At 32.4% G+C, this 18360-nt stretch overlaps 1 protein-coding gene across 1 annotated transcript in view; it reads left to right on the top strand.

Moving 5' to 3' along the window:
• LOC140442042 (prolactin-releasing peptide receptor) overlaps window positions 1-18360 on the top strand; it is a 286069-nt gene that overhangs the window by 248936 nt on the left and 18773 nt on the right. Inside the window, exon 6 of the mRNA XM_072533088.1 lies at window positions 14896-15096. Within this exon, the coding sequence (XP_072389189.1) occupies window positions 14896-15076 (181 nt within the window). The 3' untranslated portion in view covers window positions 15077-15096. The remainder of the gene's footprint in view (window positions 1-14895; window positions 15097-18360) is intronic.

The following is an 18360-nucleotide window of genomic DNA, read 5'->3' as shown; positions in this document are numbered from 1 at the left end:
ACACCACTCCAGTATGCGTTTAATCCATCTAGAGTGATTCATTTTTTGAACCGAAACTGTCCTAAATGTGGCGACTGCTCAAAAACTTTCATTGGTCAAACAGGTAGAAATTTTAATAAACGAATAGCAGAACATAAAAGGGCTTTCAATAATAGAAAAACAGATTCTACATACGCACTTCACCTTCTAGATCATAATCATTCTTTTATTGACGAATTTAAAATTCTACATATTCAAAATAAAGGCCTTAAGCTATCTTTGTTAGAATCTATGGAAATCAACAAATTAAAAAACAAATATAATTCTGAATGACGAGCTTGAGACAAACAGTTCTCCCCTCCTCAACCTATTTCATTAGAGTCTATAAAGTGTAAACCCATGCTAAAAACAGATCACTTGAGAAAGGCAATCAGCCGAAACAGCTGTAGTGATAAGAATTTAAAATAAATTTTGTGGAAGTTTTGAAAACAATGTTTTCAGTGTTTTATTGTTACATTTATTGAAAAGTTATATCTACATACAAAAAATCTACATTACACAAAAAGTAAATATTTGTGAAACAACTAAAATTGAAGTTCAATAACACTTGTAGAACTTCTTCCTGTGACTTGGGCAATGATGGTGTGGATTTTCGTCTTGCAGCATAGATATTTCTTCGAGCGCAAGAAATGTCTTTCGTCGTCAGCGGTAAAATGCTGAAATTTTCCTTCCTCAATTCCTTGTGGACAATCTTTAAAGGTCTTTGACATATATCTTCTACAGCTTTTCGCTTTGTAGAATTACTAAAAATTTACCGGTCAACGTGGATATCTGAAGCATGATTATGCTCCACCGATGTCGTAATTTTCATTATCTTCCTTTGTGTACACTTTTTGTTAACACCCTTTTTTAATGCATCGCCATCTACCTTTTCCATCTTTGGAGACATGGGCCTTTGAATATTTATATTCATTAATTATTAATAAAAGTTCTCCCGTTTGAGTAAACGTAGTCGTTGGATTCGCCATTTAAAATTTAAACACTAACGGACAAAACTATACCGTAATACTTGCAAAGAAGCGAATCTGTACAGTACTGTATATTGTATTGAATTGATCTAATATTATGGTTACAGTCAATATCATCAGGTCCATTTGCTTTTTCATTTTTTATTGCGTATTATATATGTATATATATATATATATATATATATATATATATATATATATATATATATATATATGTATATATATATATATATATATATATATATATATATATATTTATTGTGTCGTATAGGGTAAATTACTTGCCATTTTTGTATATATTTATATAAGTATTTACCACTTATATAAGCATTTTTTATAGAATTAAATTGTTGTTTTTTTTGTTGTTTATTTTCTTACTTAATTAAGTTAAATTAATGAGTAAAGATTTTTGAAATGAAACGCGTAAGGTCCTGATTTCTTAGTCTATGGACAAACTATCACACACATACCACTGTGCCAACAGGAGCGGCATCGCTGCGCGCCGTACGACCAACACTGCATTCTAACTGTGGCTTCTACAATGGACCGTGGAAGTGATGACGTAGATTTTATTGACATCTGTCAGTTTCACTTTCCAAACAAACATTATTTAGTCTGGATAATTTGTATTTTTCGTTATTTTTTCATTTTTTTACAAAATCTTTCCGCTTTTTGCAATATCTAAGTATTCTAATAGCTACTACAACAATTTTACAACGTTGTGTAAATAATAAAGCATGTTGTTTTATAAAAATAACAATAAAATGCATGTGTCAATAAAGGAAGGTTAGAATGTCTTTAATTTAAACTTTTAAACTATATTTCATAGAAATAGAACACTGAATTATGATGTTATTATCGTAAAAAACACTATACTTAAAAGAAAAAGCAGCAGAGGAAGCAAAATGTTAACTTTATAGAAATTAAAAAGTCTTGAATTGGGCATTTCAACCTTTGTTTGGAAAGTAATTGACAGTTGTGACGTCACACTTCCACTGTCCATAGATAGAGTTATCCTGAAAACACAGTCTCGTCACAAGTTTCAAATTTAAGTGAACTTAACATGCCACAATATTTAATATGCCACAATATTTTATTGTACTATATGTCCAAATTGGTTTTAAATTAACCCCTTTCAGTATATCACTTTGACATTAAAATAAATCGAAATTGGAGCCCAAACAAAATTTCTTAATTAAAGAATCTTGGATCACATATCCCAAATATTTAAAGAAAAATACGGCCTCATTTAATGGCAGATCGAAGGTTTTAATCAACGCAATCTTTTCATGTTGAAAATTAAGTAATTTTACTTCTGTTTGCTGTTCGTATTCTGTGGTTCTGTAAACCAAAGCAGATTAATTGATCGATTGCAGTAAATGAATTTCAACTTAATTCGTTTTTATCACGTTCTTTTTACGACCTTATAATTAAGAAGACAGAAATGTCATTCCGATTTGAAAAGAAGTAATAATGAGATTATACGGGGTACGTACCTCTAATCCGAGGTATTATTTTATTTTTAAGTAAAAATGTTACTTCAAACAATCATCATCATATTCGTAGATTAAGAATATTAAACAGGTATTATATCTTCTTCTTTTCGTTCCATATCTTGGTTAGATTTTGGCGATCATTCAGGCTCATATAAGTTCGTTTAAAATGGTTCGACAATTTTCATTGTCGTTTATACCAAGGTAGGTGTATGTTGTTCCAGAAGATTCATGTAAGTACCCTTTTGTTTCATTTTTTGTAGTTGCCCCAATCTAACCCCTTTGCCATTCAACTTATTCTCGACCCCAGCTCTCCAAATAAACCCTGAGTGCCCGTTCGCATAAGTATCGTTTATTTTGCTTGCCCTATCTCCACCTCCAGTAACTTCTGTCCCAATTTTCAACCCCCTATAATAATACCCTATGTGCTAGGCAAAATATTTCCTTACAGCCTTGTCAGGTCTAAGAGTTTTGCCACCTTTTAGTTATGATATTGCTTTTTACACTTCATCAGATGGTCATTACATAAGTAAGACGGAGGTTGTTCGAACTTATTATCGTCAAAGAGTTCTTGTATGTCCCCCTGTTGATCTTACAGTTTGCTAGTTGTGTTGCATTTTTGAAGACCAGCTGCTTGTTTTACCTTTTTATGCATATTAAATGTATCGTGTTTTGATTCCAATAACTCTATCTCTTCACACTGTGTTTTTAACCAATTTTCTTTATCCTTTTGTATTTCAGTTCTTATTTGTCTCTGAATATTCTAGTGCATTCTTTTTTATTCTTAAAAACATATATATCAAACCTTAACTGTCTATTTTATTTTCATTTTGCAGTTTTTTCCAGAATGTTAGGAAATCGTTTTTACGAAGGGATTTCTGCCTACACGAAAGCTTTGGGTATTGACCTATTCTTTGTAAAACATTGTCGTTGGTAATATAACACTGGATGAATCTGGATGGAAAGAAAAAAAGCCTGGAATTGGCGTATTACTATCAATAATATCTAAATTAAATGGAAGTTCAGTCTTGGAATAAAACGAAGACGAAGAATTAAAGGCGCACTCATGTGTTTTGAAGAACACAACGGCGAGCTTTGGGATGTGGGTCTACAGATCTCTAATTGGAACAAGAGATACTGAGGTCAGAAATAATCCTACTAACTGAAAGAAAATGAACAAAAATTTAAACAAATAAAAAAAAAGGCTCTACCTTATCTTTTCTTCGAGTATCAAGGAAAACTTAAGGGTCCTGTATTTTAGAAGACTTTATAAAAAAACTCAGAGTTTAAACTTTCACATTACAAACGATCTAAAAATTTAAAACTGCTCCTTTTTGATTGCTTAAGTACGTTTTTCAAAACTACACAACTTCATCTACAAATTTCAAATTCGCGGGTCGCTTCAAGCGTTATTTCTGAGAGAATGTTTCATTTTACAAAAAAAGTGCATACATTTGCATAACCCCACATATCCAAAAACCCATTTTTTTTAAATAAGAGATGTTTCTAATTCGTCATTTTAAAGTACATAGCCCGTCATGTTTATTGCGGATCAAAATCCCACAGTTCCAGTTATTATATTAATTCAAAAGTAGTTGAAGTTAAATGTGTCGATAGCAATTAAAGTAAATTGTATACTTACGCTTAATCAAGCCATTAAGAGCGATGCTGGGAATATTTATATTCCACTATGCATCAACAATTTACCCATATAAATTACCATCTTTCTTGTACTCATTGCGTCGAGTAAGGACGATAAATATGCGAAAATGGTTGCGTTTCGATTTAATTTGAGTTTCTTACCACTCCCTAACACGTGTTTCTGGGTCTTCCCGTCATCAGAGAGAGCTTGTAAGAAAACTCAAACTAAACCAAAACGCACCGACTACTCGGCAATTATAGAAAAAATAATTACCAGAGTATGCTACTAGAGACATCTAGTGATGAAAGATGAAGTTAAATGTGTCGATAGCAATTAAAGTAAATTGTATACTCACGCTTAATCAAGCCATTAAGAGCGATGCTGGGAATATTTATATTCCACTATGCATCAACAATTTACCCATATAAATTACCATCTTTCTTGTACTCATTGCGTCGAGTAAGGACGATATGCACTAGATGTCTCTAGTAGCATACTCTGGTAATTATTTTTTCTATAATTGCCGAGTAGTCGGTGCGTTTTGGTTTAGTTTGAGTTTTCTTACAAGCTCTCTCTGATGACGGGAAGACCCAGAAACACGTGTTAGGGAGTGGTAAGAAACTCAAATTAAATCGAAACGCAACCATTTTCGCATATTTATCGCAATCACCATACCATCAGCCTAATGTGCCACATACTAAAAGTATTACTCAAAATTATTCATCGTAGAATATATTAAAAGTTAGAACAAGACATTGGACAAACTCAGTTCGGATTTAGAAATGCTCAAGGAACCAGAGAAGCATTATATGCAGTAAATGTGCTAATACAGATATGTTTAGATATAAACCAGAATATCTGTGCCTGCTTCCTAGATTCAATGCAGTGAAACATAATCCATTAATAAAACTACTAAGAATAAAGAACATCGATACACGGGATATAAGAATAATAAATAATCTGTAATATGAACAAAAATCTGTCATAAGAATAAATAATTTAAAAACTAATAAAATAAACATCAAAAGACGTGTTAGACAGGGCTGTGTCTTGTCGCCATCACTGTTTAATGCATACTCAGAGGAAATATTCAAAAAAGTATTAGAAGATGAAGTAGCAGACATAAAAATAAATGGCCTATCCATACGTGAAATTAGATATGCTGATGATACAATACTAACAGCAGAAAATATTACAGATCTACAAAGAATTTTAGGTAAGGCAGCGAGAAGAATTTGGTCTGTCACTAAACATAAAGAAAACAAAATTCATGGTTATATCAAAGAAAAATATTAGACACATCAATCTATACCTAAATAATAAGACGATAGAATGAGTTTAGAATTATAACTATTCCGGGGTAAACATTAATGAAAAAAACGATTATACCAAAGAAATTAGAGTTAGAATAAAAAAGGCTAGAAGTGCATTCAATAATATTAAACAAATATTATGTTGTAGAGACCTCAACCTAAATTTTAGAAAACGAGTACTATAGTGTTATGTATTTTCTGTTCTTTTGTATGGTATGGAGATATAGACTTTAAATAAACAATGTCTCAATAAATTGAAAGCATTTGAAATGTGGTTATATCGAAGAATGCTGAGAATCTCCAGGACAGACAGAATAACCAATGAAGAGGTATTAAGAAGAACAGAGAACAGCAGGGAGATACTGGCTTCCATCAAAATAAGAAAACTACAATATTTGGGTCATATAAAGCATTGTGACAGATATGAATTCCTAAAACTAATAATGCAGGGAAAGATTCAAGGAAAGAGCAGCATAGGTAGAAGAAGAATGTCCTGGCTGAGAAACCTCAGAGAACTGAACTTTTTCGGGCTGTAGTGTCAAAAGTTAGAATAGTAGTGATGATTGTCCACATTCGTCGCAGAGATGGCACGTAAAGAAGAAATAGATTAATTATATTTAGGACTATATAACATTTCACTGTAATATTGTAAAAAATAGTAACTATTTTATTATAATTAATAAAATAAAATTCTTCATATCATGAAGAAAATATTTTTTACTTTGCATAATAGTTTGTCCAACACTACCCTAAAATAAATAATCTTAACTTAAACTAAACTATACTAAATTGATTTCATCAAAACACCCCATATCCAAATCTGTTATGTCCCTAATCCCACATTTGATATGTGTTTCATGCATAACCCCAAATCTAACAGCTTTTTTATTATATTTTTAATTTGATATATCACTTTCTATCCAAGTACGTACTTTTCTTAGCTCAGAAACCAATACAGATTTACAACTATATCACATAAATATGTTTTGGTGAAACAATCGGTTTTTTTTCGCTTTCTTGAAAAAATAGCCAACATGGACATGTGGAGTTATAAAAATTACCTCCTCAAATGAACAATTTAGTTCAAAATTGTCTCAGATATATTTTTTATCCAAAATTTTTTTTCACGACGTAAAGATTCTTGGTAAATCTATTTTTTCCATTTTTCTCTTCTACTGGGGGACTGCTTTGAAGAGGTAGTCGAATGGTAGGAGTTGTTTCCCTTTCTTTTTATTTTGTGTTTATTGCTATTTTGCAGAAAGGGTAATAAATTAAAACATTTTTGACCAGCTGTATCTTATAAAAAATTTAATGGTTGTTATTGTATTTTATTAAGACTTTGATTCAAAATAAATCGTTTTCAAGTTATAAGCAAGGAAAGTAGAAAAAAATCGATATTTTTAGTAATTTTTAAATATTTTAATTTTTTATTAATCTTCCCGAAATATTTGAGGGCAAGGATAATTTAATTAATATTACTGAAATTATCACACAACTTTTTCTGCAAAAATCCGAATGCCACCTACCACATCCAAATTTAGTCGTTTTTTCAGAGATCCACCCTGGTCTACCATACGAATTACTGACCCGGGTCTCTTACGTGATACAGACCAGTTGATCCGGGTCTTCAAAAAAAAATCCGTATATCCAATGACTATATACAAAATACCCGCTATAAAAATATCCCTACCGAAGATAAAAGAGGAAAAACTCAGTCGTGATTCATATAACGATACCTAATCCAGATAGAAAGATAAAACTCTCTGGGGCATTCGGGATTTAGAAATCGCAAACGCAATATTGACCCTCAAACATAATTAAAATGTTTTTATAGCAGAAGGTAAATTTAATATTAAATTTTTCGATAAATATTTTACACATTTGGAAAACGTTTAATTAAGCTCAATTCTCATACGCCACTAATAAATAGATCAACAGTCCTGTTTTTTACCGTGTGTGTTTTGGTTGATATATTTGTAACAATATGATATTTGTAGAATATATGCGGAAATAAATTAATTAATCTTTTTCGTTGCGGAAAATTTAATTTTATTGTTACTTTATTGTTGTAGTTCAAAATTAACTTAAAAATAAAATAATTTTTTATGAAAAAAAACACGTTATATGATAAATTTGTAAATATAAGAATTTAGCATTAAGAAGTGTACGAAGAAGAGTGGATGTTTATGGTGATTTAAGTTATAAGAACAATTTTTATTGATAAACATTAGAAAGTTAGCTAAATACTGTTTAGAAGCTTATAAGTAATTAGACCCGGACGTTTTAATAATAGGTCCTGGAAATTTGGGGATTAAATAAACAAAATGTTGGATGTAATCAGAAATAATAGTTGTTTCAAATAATAAATTTAAAGGAGCGATTATTTGGAGAAACATATAATGTTTTATTTTGAGATTAGGTTTTGTGCTAGTAAATAAAAAGAAATTTCATTCTAATTGACTCCTAGAAAGTTGGAAAAAACCAAGTTATATAAAGCATCGTTGATTTAAAAAAAAATCAAAATAAAGTAGGGATTTTTTGGAAAGTGCTATGGTAAGAATGAATGTTGTGTGATTGGCTATGGGAAAACGATAGAAGGAGAATAGAGAGTCGATGTAAAATTAACCGAGAAAGTTTTTTTCGGTTAATCATTGTGTTTTTACCATTTAGAACAAGCAGTCCAGTTGAAAGCAGTGTGGTATAAGTTGTGTGTTTGTATGGTTAATTCGGTGATAGTAGAATCGTGGAAGGCGAAAAGAGACCAAGTCGAGAATTCCAAACTCCTTGTGTCCGAAGAGATTCCAAATTCTGTAAGTAAAAAAAAGAAGTGTTATATACAATTGGCAAGAGGCACCAAACCGAGGAAAAAAATCCTTGGGCCTAGAGATTGCTGGTCTTATTTTGAACTAGTCGGAGATTGGTTTTGTGGAGAAAATCCGAACGAGTGCTGTTTTGAAACAGTGAAAGGATAAAGCAGATTTGTGGAATCAGATTAACACGTTTGTTGGAGAACTTGGTCAGTTTATGAGAACACAGTCAAGGAGAATAGGTCTTCATCAGAAAACGTCGCAGAGTCTACATTAAAGGTCAGTGAAAGTATTTGTGATATTGCGATATGCATACCATATTTGTTTTTGAAAGCCATATTCATTTATTATTGGGACATAAAGTATTTATCCATAAATTCTTAGAGTTATAAAGTTGTTTTAAAAACTATAATCCATCTATCAGAATTAATAAATTTGAAAGTAAAATTAACATCAGGATATTTGTATAGAATTAAAATTTGTTTTTCTTTAAGAAGTAATAATTAGAGCAAATTTCACATTAAATTATATAAAAATGGTTCAAAAAGGAGATAAGAAAATTAAAGATTCTTTTTCTTGGCAATTAGATAAAAAAGTTTGTACACGATAAAAGTTAGATGAGCATTTGATTTTTTTGATATCTTTTATGGTATAATAAATAAATGGTACTTGAAAGTTTATAATTTTTGTTTACTATATCTATTTTCCTTGTTTCTCCTGAATAAATCAAGCAACTGAGAAATACTAGAAGCTACGAATTAAAGGTAATTGATATGATAAATGAGCCCTGAAAATTTTGAATTATTGCATAATTTGGCAATCTTTATCTTATCTGCAGCAGTGCGGAAAAGCTGCACAGATGTTGTATTGAACCATAGTTTGAGGTTTTTTAACCAAGATGTCTTCTTCTTCCTGGACCTCGTTTTCCAAATATTTTCCTTGCAGGATGGCTTGAAGGAGAGCATATTATTATCTATATTCATTTCGCATAATATGTCCGAAGAACTGTAACTTTCGACTCGGTTCTTATTCATTCTTCTGAGGACCTTTTAATTTGTGACTCGGTCAGTCCACGGGACCTTAAGCATTCTCCGATATAGCCACATCTCAAATGCTTTTAGTTTTTAGTTTTTAGTGCCGAGGTAGTTGGGGTGCGTCAATCTTTCTACAGGGGATTGGTTGACGTAGAGTTGACCTTCTGTTACTCTTTTCTTGTTAATTATCATAAGCTTTGTCTTCTTAACGTTTATATTGAGTCCATATTGTTGACTGTAATACGTGATTTTGTTCATAACAACTTGTAGGTCGTCTAAGTTGTCTGCAAATACTATGGTGTCATCTGCATATCTGATGTTGTTTAGCCGGTAACCATTAAGCAGAATACCTTTTTCAGTTTCGTGCAAAGGTTCGATAAATATTCTTTCATAGTACAGATTGAAGATTAGAGGAGACAAAATGAGGCAAGGCTTACGTGGAGTGAGCCTTGCCTCACTCCACGCATGATTTTCACATAGTCAGTGTGTTCACCTTCAACTCTGAGATTTGCTGTCTGATCCAGTATAGATTTCTAATTATTTTCAGATCTTGGTTGTTAATTCCTGTTTGTTTTAGTATTTGCAGCATCTTGGCGTGCTGTACTCGATCAAACGCTTTCTCCTAAGGAACCAGACATGCGTATATGTCGCAGTTGACCTCTCGGCATCTCTGGAATAAGACTTGTACTAGAACAAAGCTTCTCTAGTACCAAAAGCATTTGTGAACCCAAACTGGTTGGGAGAAATTTGACTTTCACAAAGCTTGTAGATTCTCTTATGAATTATCTTTAGAAACAATTTTAGGAGATGACTCATGAGGCTTATAGTAGCCTCTGGGTAGAAGCTGGGTCTTCCTCTTTTCCGTCGACCTATCGGTTGCCATTCTACTACTTTTTTGGGGAGTCTTGTTGCTGGCATCCGTTGAACATACCCATACCACCTTAATTGTTTCTTCTCTATATCTTGAGTTATATTTCCTTCTATTCCCATACGTTGTTTTATTACATCATTTCTGATTCGGTCTCGTCTGGAAATACCTAAAGATCTTCTCATTGCATTTATCTCTACTGCTTCTATTCGCTTTTTGTTCTTTTTACTAATTCTCCATGTTTCAGCGCCATAAAGAAGAGTAGTTTTAATCATGGTCTCATATATATTAAATTTTCTTCCTTTCGTTATCTCTTTACTCCACAGTATACCACTGAGACATCCTAAAACTTTCTTTGCTTGAGTGATTCATTTTTCTATTTCCCGTGTATCAGTTCCTGTATTGTCAAAGGCAACACCCAAGTAGTCATAGCTCTGACAGCAGAAAATATGTTGTCCGTTTTCGAGGTCTATGCTATCTGACTCGTTTCCAATACAAAGATATTTGGTTTTTGTTGTATTAACATTCATTCCCCAGTCGTTATATTCTTCTATCAGTTTTCTAAGCATGTACTGCATGTTTTCCCTGTCGGTTGCTAGCACTACCTGGTCATCAGCAAACTGGAGTGTATATATACATTCATTACTAAGCTCTATACCCATCCTACTGTACTAAATTTAATATTCACATAATTACTGGACTTTCAAAAATAATAATTTTTACTAAATATATATATATATATATATATATATATATATATATATATATATATATATATATATATATATATATATATATATATATATATATACCCGGTATTTAGACGACACACACCCTTCCGGTAGGGATCTATGGAGGAGTATCACCAAGCCGCAAGCCCTTATCTCTTGCCTTACTGCTCCACCATAGGCCGATCAGATACCAGCATATTCTAGACTAAGCCGCAGATTCATTTAGAATTTTAAACTGCTGCGTTAGCCTTTTTGTTTTCTGTATACCGAGCTGGGGATTTGAACTGACATCTCTCGCAGTGAAGCGAAGGAGAAGCCAGCCGCCCAGCCCGCTTGGCTATCCGATCCTTTTACTAAATTTAATAACATATTCTAGACAGTTTGATTTCCAAAGATATTAGTCATTTTAAAAAAGTTTTTCCCCAGTCCCCAAAGATTCTCAATTTTCCCCAGTTCTGAGGAAAAATCCCCAGACCTGGCATCCCTGCTAGTGATAGTACCTGTGACTAAGCACAGATTATTATATGGGCACTTAATTAACAGAACCTAAGGAATACCAGTGAGTTTGTCCCTCGCCCTGTTAAGGTGACCTGATGACCAGAAAACGGTAGTAATGAACGTTTGACATATCGATTGCTGCAATGCAACTTGACCGGTAGGTTTATGGGGATCTTCTTGCACTGATAACTTATATCCAATTGTTGATCTTGCGTAAGGCCTTGACGGCCTTTCGTATATTTATCACTGACATTGCCAAAATTTCTAAATTTTACTTCGACTTTGCTCACCATCGATTGTGTAATATGTCTATCGGGATATTTATTGTTACATAAACTGCAAACCTCAGCTTATATATGGGTCCTATCTCCATAACCTATCATCATTTAAATCTCTGTGCGTTGCTTTTCGCTTTAGAAAAGGTTTTGAGAACAGATCTAATATTCAGTAAAGCGTACGCTAAAAGATATTCCTCATGCGGTCTACATTTATTTATATTTTGCCTGTATTACTGTTTGTCCGTTTCATCTTTACCGTGTCACATATTTTTCCTTTTTTTGTTTGCAGAAGGATTTCTTTTCTGATGTTGAAAATCCATTACCTTCAAAAATTTCTAGAATACCGTCCCTTTGTAGTTCGCAAGCAAAACATATATTTTTTATGTGATTTCATCTTATTTCGTTGATATTGAAACATTTTTACAGCTCTCAATATAAAATTTATTTCAGAAAAACAATCGAAGTAGTCCTTTACCGCAAAACGATTTTTTACACAAAAACCATTATTGTTCTATGTTTACTAAATGAAAATTGGGCATCTTCATTGTTTTTCTTTGTTTAACAAATCACGCGACAAAGTTTTATAAATCCTCTTCTACGTTTGGATCTTATATTTTTTTAAAGACTTAATTGAATATTATACGTATTTTACGTATAACCAAAGGGAAAACCATCGGTTTTAAGGGGATTAAGGCACAGGACTCAATATTCTTAATGATAAAACAGAAATTGTAATAAATATATTCTATTTTAAGAGAAAACTTTTAGATTTGTTGTCTATAATTCTATATTTAAGAATACACCATGTTCCATTCTTCCAAGCTTTATTCGTTAAATTAAAATATACAATGTTGAATACCTCTTTACCTCGTGTTCTACATTATACTTAACATATATCTCTCTACAAACTAAATCTTCTTCTTTTTATATTATTAGTGTCTATACAATATACCTACTCACAAAAAAAAATCGCAAATTTTCAAATTTATAGTAGGCCCTAAATAAGACCCTCAGATAGATACAAATTTTTTTACACATAAAAGAAGGCTTAAACTTTCAAACGCTATTTGTAAAATTCAAATCGGTTCACTAGGAGAGTCTAGAATTTTTTTTATAGTTTTAAGCATTTTTTAGGCTTATAAACAAATTGAATAACTTTACGAGCTTTAAACATATCAATTTCAAAATTTATACACTTAAAGAACATTAAAAGACGCTTCTTTAAAAAAAGATACATTCGGCTTACTAGTTGCCGAGATATTGAAAGTCAAAGTTGGCATACATTTGCCGTGTAACCATAAGTGATAGAGGGCTCGTTTTTAAACAAATACCCTCGTCTTGTCAAGTACTTTTTATATGAAAAGTTTTACGTAATGCGCTTTATGACAACATCCATAAAAAAGAAAAATAAAAAACCGTTTTCGCGTAAAATGTCGCTCGGAATGCATGAGAAGTGGTAGTGTCACATCGGGGGAACAATTAAGGGTCTATACACCCTCTGTTGTCTCCGGGTGCTCTGTGGAGTTCTTCGAATATACAGTCAAGAGCTCCTCTACCTAAGTCCATTTTCGGGTTATGGACTTGGAAAATGTTTCGGTGTCTTGCCTTGAAAAAGGCAAGATATTTCTTACATGACAATTTCTTCGTCGAAATAAAACACCAAGTTAAGTTGAAATAATTCTCAGCCACAGAGTATGGAAAATAAATGCAGGAAGCAGAGCCCCGAGAGCACTAACCTCTCGGAGAGCCCATGAGGGACTGACCTGGCTGACCTGAAAATCCCCAATATTTATATGCGCTGTTCGAGCGATAAATAGAGATTTCCAGGTCAAGAGCCAATGGGAAAATTCGAGGCGGGGCGATGCGCATCGAAATGCGTACTAGTCTACAGACTATGGCATTCGATGACAGTAGTGGGGGACAAAAATTGCATTACCTCGGCTTCTTGTTAACCAATTTTCCTCTTTTTTTTTTTGAGTCGATGTCTCGGACGACAAGGATTTTAAATATCATATTTTCAAATACCATTTTTAATTGCAAAATTGGGAAATTTGCAATAACCAATTGTATTTAAACAAGTAATTGCATTTTTTTTTCATGCATTTTTTTTGAGCTTGCAATTTATACATTGAAGTAAATTGTTACTTTTAGTAAACAAATATGTATTTATAAATTGATAATAAATAATTTGAATTGTTAAAACAAAGGCGAACGAAAAAAAATTTTTTTTTTCATAAATAAACTTTATTTTGACTTAATCTTCAATAATTTTTTTTAAAGTATTTTTCTTTTTTTTGAAGGACAAGAATCTTCAGGTCTGACCTTGACCTTCAATATCTCGGCAACCAGTAAGCCGAATGTATCGTTTTTTTTTTTTTTTAAACGTCTTTTAATGTTCTTTAAGTGTATAAATTTTGAAATTGATATGTTTAATGCTCGTAAAGTTATTCAATTTGTTTATAAGCCTAAAAAATGTTTAAAACTTTAAAAAATTTTCTAGGCTCTCCTAGTGAACCGATTTGAATTTTACAAAAAGCGTTTGAAAGTTTGAACCTTCTTTTATATGTAAAAAAATTGCAACTATCTGAGGGCCTCAATTAGGGCCTACCATAAGTTTGAAAATTTGCGATTTTTTTCCAGTAGGCTGGGTTGCAAAATTATTATGCAAAACCTATCCGACCGATCTTAACAAAATTTAGCACACGTTTTAAACATATTAAAAAGTTTTTCTAGGCGGAATATGGAGCTTGTAAGTCAAGTTTAGAAAGTCGAAAACATTTAAAGGATTAACTTCATTTTTTTGTGCTTTTTTTCCAATTATTGCTATTTTTTCAACAATAAACATTAAATTTTCAATTTCTAGCTAACGAAATATTGTGTAAAATTGAATAACGAAACTTTTAACTTCTTATAATTTTTTTTCTAGGATCAATATTTTCCGAATTATAAACGAAAATAAGAGCAAAAACATGAGAAATTTTCAATTGTTTTCAGATTTTGTTAAATAAAAAATTTAGCACAGGGTTTGCGACTGGCGCATATCGTGATTATCGATATTGGGCACATCCTGAAGGGATTCCAGCAAAAAAATAGCTTCCTATGGAAAATGTCCATTATGGTCTGAATTTCTACAGATCCCGCCTAGTCTAATATATATTTTAACAAAAACTATCATCGTACAGGTTTTCCTTACTGCTTTATAATTTTGTAATTTTTCATTTCAGTTCATCAATAGACCGGATTAGAGGATATCTTAGACTCAGTAGTAGAAAGAAGAGACATTCTAATGAAACAGTGACCACTGTAGCCGGAACTCCTGCTTTTCAACCTAGAAAGAAAAGCCATGTTTCTGAAGAAAATATCTCTGATTCAAATAGTTGCCAACAAGATTTGCCATCTACCTGATGACATGAAAAATATAAGAGGTTAGTATAAAACCAAAAAAAATTTTTTGTGTGTAATGTAGTTGTAAATAAAAATGAGCAAATTCCTGAATTCAGTAGGATTAAATTAAAAGAGGAAATAAATAAACAGAAAATAAAAGTTTAAGTAACTCAATAACATATCAAGGATATATCATTTATGTTTTGAAATAACATACATATAAAATCGAGTTTGATGTTAATATTAAGAGTAAAATAAATGTAAAACCAAATACTTACCATGTCGGGATAGTATCATTAGGTTTTTTCCTGGTTTTTTTCCTCATGATTTACTTATTTACTTACAAATTTATTTTAAAGTAAAATTGCGGTTTATTCCTAATAAAAATAGTAAATTGCATTAGGATGCCACAAGAAAGTAGCTTCAGGACAATAGTTTGTCATTATATGTTATGGTACCTTGTGTGGATCTAATCAATTTTATGAACATTGAATTCAGCTATCTATGTATCCCTATAAGTTTGGAATTAACGTCTTCTCAAACCATTCTTCATATAGATCCCTGTCCATTTCATCGTGTTAATTAGCAGTTCTCTTCTTAGCCAAGAAAGTTAATTCGGCTTATTACACAAAACTAGTTAGGCTTTCACTATGAAGAATAAACCGAGGACCTCTTTGGGTTGGAACTTTCGGTCCAGTAGAAAGCCCTTTTATGAAGGCATCTCGTGAATTCTTGATAGTTTTGTCTCTCTGTTCCTTTTTTGACTGAAGCATCGACGTTAGTTCAAGACTCATTGATATAAACAACTCTTCAATTTATGCCTAGAAAAAATAATGCGAGAAGCGAAAATCAATAGAGGACTCCTATATCATAAAAGACACCAAGTTTTGGCATTTGTGGATGATGTAGTGTTGCTGGCAAGAGGAAAAAAGAGCTACAGGAGATAACAGAGAATAGTAAAAGCAGCAAAGAAAATGGGACTTTACATAAATGAAACTAAAACAAAATGTAAGCAGTGGACAGATAATGAGTTCAAGGATGGACAAAAATTTAAAGTAGAAGTAGAAGAAAGATCATCATACGAATTCGAAGTGGTACTCAGGTGCAATATTATTACGTAAACCTAATATTAAATTAGAAATACAAGCTATAATAATGGCAGGCAATAGAAGTGTACATGCTCTTAGTGGAATGTTGAAAGGCAAGTTTTTATCAAGAAAGGTAAAAATACAGTTATACAAAAGAACTATACAACCAATAGTAACATAATGCAGTGAGACATGGACAATGACAAAAAATGAACAAAATTTACTGGAGATATGGGAAAGGAAAATCCTGAGGAAGATATCTGGAGGAATAATAAGGGACAGTTTATGGATAAGAAGATTAAATGATGAGTTAAAGGAATTATATCATCATTATCAGCCTCTCTCAATCTACTGCTGGACATAGGCCTCCCCTGTTTGTCTCCAAAGTGTTCTATCTTGTGCTTGCTGTATCCAGTTTTTTGTTGTCTTTCGTAAGTCGTCTTGCCATCGTGTTGGTGGTCTTCCTCTACTACGTTTATCGGTTTTTGGTCTCCATTCAACTAGTTTGCGAGTCTATCTTCCGTTCTTCATTTTGGCAACGTGTCCAGCCCATTTCCATTTTAAGTTACAGCTTCTTTCAATGACGTCTATGACTTTGGTCTTAGCTCGTAGATATTCGTTTCTAATCCTGTCTCGCAGAGTTGCCCCTATCATTGATCGCTCCATTCTTCTCTGCGCTACTCTTAGTTTTTTTGCGTTTTTCTTTGTGAGCGATAATGTTTCTGCACCATAGGTCATCACCGGTAACATGCATTGGTCGAAAACTTTTTTCTTCATATTAGTTGGGATGTCACTCTTAAAAACGTTCCTAAGAGCTCCGTATGCTGCCCATCCTTGTATTATTCTTCTGGATACTTCGGTTGTTTGATTGTCCTTACTTATCTTAATTTCGTGACCCAAATATATATATTTATCTACCAGTTCTATTTCTTTATTTTGTATTTCAAGGTGTTTATTTGGTACTAAGTTCGTCATATATTTTGTTTTTGTTATATTCATTTTTAAACCTATTTTATGACAGGCTGTACTAAGTTTTTCCAACATTTTCTTTATTTGTCCGAAATCGTCTGCAATCAGGACTGTATCGTCTGCGTAGCTTAGGTGGTGTAGCATCTCTCCGTCCACATTTATACCTTTGTCACCGTATTCGAGGGTTTTGATCGCTTTTTCTAGAGCCGATATGAAGAGTTTAGGTGATAATGTATCACCTTGTCGGATACCTCTTTGGATTTTCATTTGGTTGCTGTTAGAGTGTAATTGCATCGAGCTTGTCGCATTTTTATATATATTACATATTAGCCTCGAATATCAATGCGGCTCTCGTTTAGTGCTTCTATAACACTGTCGAGTTCTACAGAGTCGAATGCTTTGTGGAAATCTACGATTGTTAAAACTAAGGGCTAGTTATATTCTATAGATTTTTCGATGAGTTGTTTTATTGTTTGGAGGTGATCGTTGGTTCCAAAGTTTGCTCTGAATCCAGCTTGTTCTCTACTTTGATGTAGGTCTAATTTCTTGTCTAATCTTGTGGGTTATTTCTTTTAGGAATTATATAATCAACCTAATATAATAGGCCTAATATAAGATGGCGAGGTCGCCTAGAAAGGATGCCGAACACGAGGACTCCAAAAAGGGTACTAAACTACACTATAAGTTCAAAAAAGAGAAAAAGAAGGCCAAAATAGATGGAATCAAGAGGTAGAAAGTGATATGGAAAAAATTGGACTAGAAGGCCAGAAAACAAAAATGAATAAGAAGAAGGAATGGAGAAAAATAACATATCGAGCTAGAGAAGATCTCAGTACATAAAGAAAAGCGAAAATGAAGAAAGAACAAACTTTTCAAGCCATGGGCCTCTAAGGCCTTTAGTGCTATTGTATATACATATACAGGGTGAGTCATGAGGAACTTTACATACTTCTACCATATGTAGAGTCCCTCAGGGAGCATATCATGTGGCCACTAAAAAATGTCAACTCCTCTTTTTTATTAATTAACAGGGTGATTTGTGTAATTGACCATTTATTTCATTTTACTGTAGTGTTTATACGGCTCATTTGATTTTTTTAATTTTTGCATGATACAGTACACTACTATCAAGCATTCGACTGGTATTAGCTAAACTAAAAAATTCCAGGACTGGCTTTGGAAAAATTAATTTAGGAATTCATATTAAATATTACACCCTGTATAATTTTTTTTTAAATGCAATAAGTG

Source organism: Diabrotica undecimpunctata, chromosome 5, assembly GCF_040954645.1.
Source record: "Diabrotica undecimpunctata isolate CICGRU chromosome 5, icDiaUnde3, whole genome shotgun sequence".
In the NCBI taxonomy this organism is placed as follows: Eukaryota; Metazoa; Arthropoda; class Insecta; order Coleoptera; family Chrysomelidae; genus Diabrotica; species Diabrotica undecimpunctata.
The sequence above is the reverse complement of the archived record's forward strand: the minus strand, read 5'-3'. Positions and strand labels throughout refer to the sequence as shown.